Source organism: Acanthisitta chloris, unplaced genomic scaffold, assembly GCF_000695815.1.
Source record: "Acanthisitta chloris isolate BGI_N310 unplaced genomic scaffold, ASM69581v1 scaffold32825, whole genome shotgun sequence".
Lineage (NCBI taxonomy): Eukaryota > Metazoa > Chordata > Aves > Passeriformes > Acanthisittidae > Acanthisitta > Acanthisitta chloris.
In genome coordinates, this window is record NW_008672651.1 from 19439 (window position 1) to 24825 (window position 5387).

Sequence of the window (5387 nt, forward strand, 5' to 3'; positions counted from 1 at the left end):
AATGTGCTGTTTGCCAAAATAAAGTTTTCAGAAATAGTGAGACAAAGCAGATGATGACAGTAAACATTTTGGAGCTGCACTTGAGAAAAAGATAGGCAATACCATATGATGATGAAATACTCTCTATTTCAACAGTAGCTTGGAGAAGTAGTTAACCAATAATGAAAAAGCAAAATATTAAAATGATGAGGTTCAAGTAATGTGTATCTAACAATTTTAAAGGGGTTGGCCAAGAAATCAACTGGTGTAATAATATCATCATAAGTCCTGAAATATTGTCTAGATACCTCAGGTGTCACTATTTTAGCACTGCATAATTACAGACTCAGTCTAATTTTGAGTTTCAAAAGTAACATTATGGCTGATATAGAACTGATGGTTAACTAGCAGGTGGTACAATCCAGGACAGTAAAAAGAGATACCACCAAATTCTTACCAAGCACTTTGCTCCCCCATGAGATGTTTGAGTTGGTAAGGTGGCTACAGGGCTGGACATCCATCCATGTGCTCCACAGGTTAGCAATGTTGATAGCCATGAACTGCAGGGATAAGCCACGTGGGAAGTTGTAAGTCCTGGTGCCTCCACTGTCTTCAGTCTGTAGTAAAGAGCATTCCTTAAAGGCAGACTGTGGTACGACCAAAGAGCTTTTGATCAAGAATCACAGAACTATAGAAAGGTTTGGGTTGGAGGTCCTTAAACACCATCTCCTTTCAAGCCTCCTGCCATGGGCAGGGACACCTTCCACTAGACCAGGTTGCTTCAAGCCCTGTCTAACCTGGCCTTGAGCACTTCCAGGGATGGGGCAGCCACATACTGCTTCTCTGGGCAACCTGTGCCAGTGCCTCACAACCCTCAGACCCTCTACTCTACCCTACCCCTTTCAGTTTAAAGCCCTTTCCCTTTTGTCCTATCTCTACATGCCCTTGTCAAAAGTTCCTCTCTAGCATTTTTTATCCAAACAGAAGTTTTCAGATATGATCTCAGCTAATTCAAGACAGACAATGGCAATACCTTCACAGGTAACTTCTACTAGTACAGTGCAGGTGAGACAGAGCCACAAATCACATATGAGCACAGTACATTATCAGTGGATGTAGAAAGTATTTATGTGCACTTGTGGGAAGATTTTTGGGTGGAGCTAAACTTTTAGAACATGCTCCTTGCTAACTGTAGGGATTATGACTGTCACTCACCTTCTCCCAGAGCGACCATCAGGTGTCCTCTGTTCAGCTTGGCTGTTAGCTGCTGCAGGGAGCAGTGTGGCTGCAGGGATGAGAGGACCTGCCTTTGCTGCAGCTGCTTCACCAGCTCTTCCCCTGAACTCTGGTTACATGCTGCTTGTTCCCTCTTACTACTCTCTCATTATTATTTTCTTTTGTTTGCAGTTGAAGAACGGATTGAGTAAGACAGAAAACCACCAGGAAAAGTGTAAGTGAGGAAAAATCTTGTATTTCAAAAAGCAGCTTCATCTATCATACATCAATAAAATGTTCCTAACACCAGGCTCTGTCTTCCTTCTGCATACTGGGATTTATTTCCCCACTTCTTGCCTAGCAGTTAGGGTGATTTGGTAGAGGCAAAACACCTGTGGGTCCTTCTAACCCCATTAATGGAAATTATTTAGAATGGTTTAATATTTTATAAAGGTTACTAGCAGGAAAGAGGCCCTGTGTGCATTCGAGAGTGTGCCTAATGTATTCATTTTGAATACAAATCACGGTTGGTTTAACAAGAGCTGCCTCTGTGTGCAGGGAAATGCCAGCAACACGCTGCCACTGAGGGGTCTGCCCTTCAGCAGTCAGCTCTGTGCCTCCTTGCTTTGAGTCAGAAAGAGTAAAAGCAGCAAGTAACAGTTATCAAGCTAGAAAGAAAGAAAAAAAAAAAAAGCTAGTGATTTATGGAAGAATGTCATTGCTCATCAATTTTCACCTTGTTTTCCCCAAGCAGTGAAAGCTCTGAAATGGCAAAACGTGTTCAGCAGTGAGGGATGCAGGAGGAAGGGCTGATTTGGGGTTGTGCTTAGAGAGTGGTTTTCAGGATGATGGATGACTGCGCTATCCAAGTCACAGAGCTGGAGCACTAGGATCAGCATTAGCTTTGTAACCTCCTGTGCCTTTTGGCAAGTTCCTCAACTCGTCTCAGTGCTTGCATGAGTAAAACACTTTGCTGTTGTTTTTTTAAAGGATGTTTCAGGTAGCCTTCCCTGCATGCTTCAAAGGTGCCAAATCCTCACTGCTGACACACTCTGTGTTTATTTACAGATGGACATTGGTGCCAGGCAGCTCAAACACAGCTTTTAACAGTCCCAGGAACACCACAGAGACAATGAGAGTTCGCCTCAAAGGGGATGTGATCTGTACCCTTTTCCTGCTTGTAGTGCTTTGCTCTTTACTCTATTCCCAACTAGAACATTTAGTCCCCGCAGGAAACAAGGAGCTGACACAGAAGAAGCCTCCAGTAGCACTGAAAATATTCTCATATCCCAGAGCACCTCAGAGACTGATGCCAGCAGAGACAACAGCACCCAGACCCCAAGGTACCTCTATCATTAGAGGAACAGAAGTAGCCAACAGGGTCCAAACTACAACTCCACCCCCACCAACTGATTCTGCCTTTAACTTCAAGAGCTATCTCCTAAACAAGGACAACAGGAACTTCAACCTCCTCATTAACCAGCCCAGGAAATGCAGAAAAACACCTGGAGGTCCCTTTCTGCTCATTGCTATCAAATCAGTAGTTGAAGACTTTGACAGACGTGAGATTGTCCGGAAAACTTGGGGCAGGGAGGGTTTGGTGAATGGGGAGCAGATCCAGCGAGTGTTCCTCCTGGGAACACCAAAGAATAGGACAGTGCTGGCAACATGGGAGACCCTGATCCACCAGGAGAGTCAAACATACCGGGACATTTTACTCTGGGACTTCATGGACACCTTCTTCAACCTGACCCTGAAGGAGATCCACTTCCTGAGCTGGGCTGCTGAATTCTGCCACAACATCAAATTTATCTTCAAAGGTGACGCTGATGTTTTTGTCAATGTTGAGAACATTGTTGATTTCCTCAAGAGACATGACCCCACTGAGGATCTCTTTGTTGGGGACATCATCTACAATGCCCGTCCTATCCGTGTCCGAAAGAGCAAATACTATATCCCAGAGACCATGTATGGACTAAGCGTCTATCCAGCCTATGCAGGAGGAGGAGGCTTTTTGCTCTCCAGCCACACCATGAGGAAGCTCTCTAGGGCTTGTAAAGAGGTGGAGCTCTTCCCCATCGATGATGTCTTTTTGGGCATGTGCTTACAGAGAATCAACCTCAAGCCCATTTTGCATGAAGGATTCAAGACCTTTGGCATTGTCAAGCCTTCTGCTGCCCCACACCTGCAGACATTTGATCCCTGTTTTTACAAAGACCTCATGGTAGTTCACAGCCTGAAAGTTGCTGAGATCTGGCTAATGTGGAACCTGCTCCACAGCCCACGTCTTTCTTGTACTCAGAAGAAGCAAGTGAAGAAGCCTTTCCAGTGGAAAAAAAAAGCTCAAATAACAACACAGGCGTCACCCTTGAGATAATGCAGGCAGATTGCAGAAGAAACACACAGCAAAACAGCTGAGAACGGGAACCTGGAACTGATGCAGCCAAACAAACCAACTTCACTAGTATTTTAGCACGTCTTAGTTACCATGTTAAGAGAAGATGACAAACAATTGCAGGAATTTGGCCAAATTCCACATATGCATACACATCATGTAGGTCCTTCTCTATTAATGAGTCCAAATAACCATAACAATAGATAATTTATTATTATTTATTAGTATTATAGAAGTGCTTAGTGAGACAATGTGTAAAAGCACATTGCAAAATGCAGTCCCTGGAGATCTTTAAGCATTGTTAGAGATAAGAGAAATTAAAGAAGATACAGGGTAAGAGAACAGACACCAGGGAGCATGAGGATCATTGCCAACTTACTACTTGACTCGGACTCATTGAAAAATGACCACATTGCACAGCAACTGGAGAAAAAGAAATCAAGCCACCTCAGTGTATGCTCAAATCAAATCACTGCTGCCTGGTTGGTTTACTGTAGGCCTCCTAACAGAACAACTAACAGCTGTTGAAATTAGGTCCTATATGTTGCATTTTGAGTGGACTACAAGAAATCAAACTGGATGCTGAGGCTGGAGTGGCTGGTTGAGCAAAGGACAGGCAAGTAAATAACTGAGAAGGAGCAGACTTTCAAAAGGCCTTTAAAGAAAGAACATGAACTTTGAGTTGACTCCTCTGAGTCTTGATTTTTCATTATTCATAGCAGCTTCTCAATTCAAGTATCTGCTCCACTGACACACAACTCAGGGGACCAGTTTTTGGCACTTCGATGAGCTCAGGCTCTCTACACTGTGCTGACATTGGGTGAAAACTCAAAAGTCATCCAATGGTGTTTGATCACTCTCACCATCTGATCCAGATCTTCAGGTTTGCATCTGGAGAGATCCTTTGGCCTTCGCTTGTAAGGGTAAAACCACATAGAGCTGCTACTTACGTCACATCTGGGAGCTGCATCCAACCAAAGAACTTGTCAATGGACTGGGCTGATTTCTATAGACTTTGGTGTTCTTGCTTGGCACACAGTCAACTGTAAAGAGCAGCCAAGACTCTTCACACTGCTGCCGGTGTCATGTGAAAGGAGAAAGCAGTCTACAGACAAAAGGGCTTCAGAATAAAAGCCTCTCTAAATTCATTGCAAGAAAGCAAAAATACACAGCAATCTTTCTGTTGGGCTTTCCAAGGTTCAGTTAGTCCGTATGTTCGTAAGTATTTTAAGCATCAGACAAGAACACTGGATTGCTTAGTTTTTCAAAGTATGTATTTGATGCATTTTGGTTATTCCCAACAGCAGACTACTTTAGAAGGATATCCTTTTTTAGACATGAAAGCAGAAGTAAATTCCTCTAAATCCGGGTTTAAAAGCTATGAAATTCATGAGTCAAAGAGCCTGAATTCACCTCTGATACTGCATTTGATAATTCTTTTGCAGTTTTTCTCCCCTCAACAAAACCCCATCAGAGAATCTCCAGTGCCATCCCTCAGGATAGCACATACAGCTTCAAAGAAAACTGCAGTCAGTTGTAAACATCCAGGAAGTTGCTCTCTCTTGAGCAGAGCCTGCAGTACAGCTGCATTTCATATCTGTGTACAACTTTCCTCCCACTCAGCTGCAGTCCAGGCTCAGCACTCATATTAACCCTGCACAACGTGGAGGAGAGCAAGCTGGTAGTATCCATTGGCAGGCTATGAACAACAGTCTTCATGTTGTTAATCTTTATCATGTGTTTAAGCCTTACAAAAACGTATTTCCAAGGGAAGGTCAGCTATATAGAAATCAAAAGA

At 43.4% G+C, this 5387-nt stretch overlaps 1 protein-coding gene across 1 annotated transcript; it reads left to right on the forward strand.

Annotated features, from left to right (window-relative positions):
• Positions 1–2326: 2326 nt before the first annotated feature.
• Positions 2327–3571, forward strand: B3GNT9 (UDP-GlcNAc:betaGal beta-1,3-N-acetylglucosaminyltransferase 9). Its single transcript, XM_009074612.1, has one exon. The coding sequence runs from the start codon at positions 2327–2329 to the stop codon at positions 3569–3571; it is 1245 nt and encodes a 414-aa protein (XP_009072860.1).
• Positions 3572–5387: the final 1816 nt, after the last annotated feature.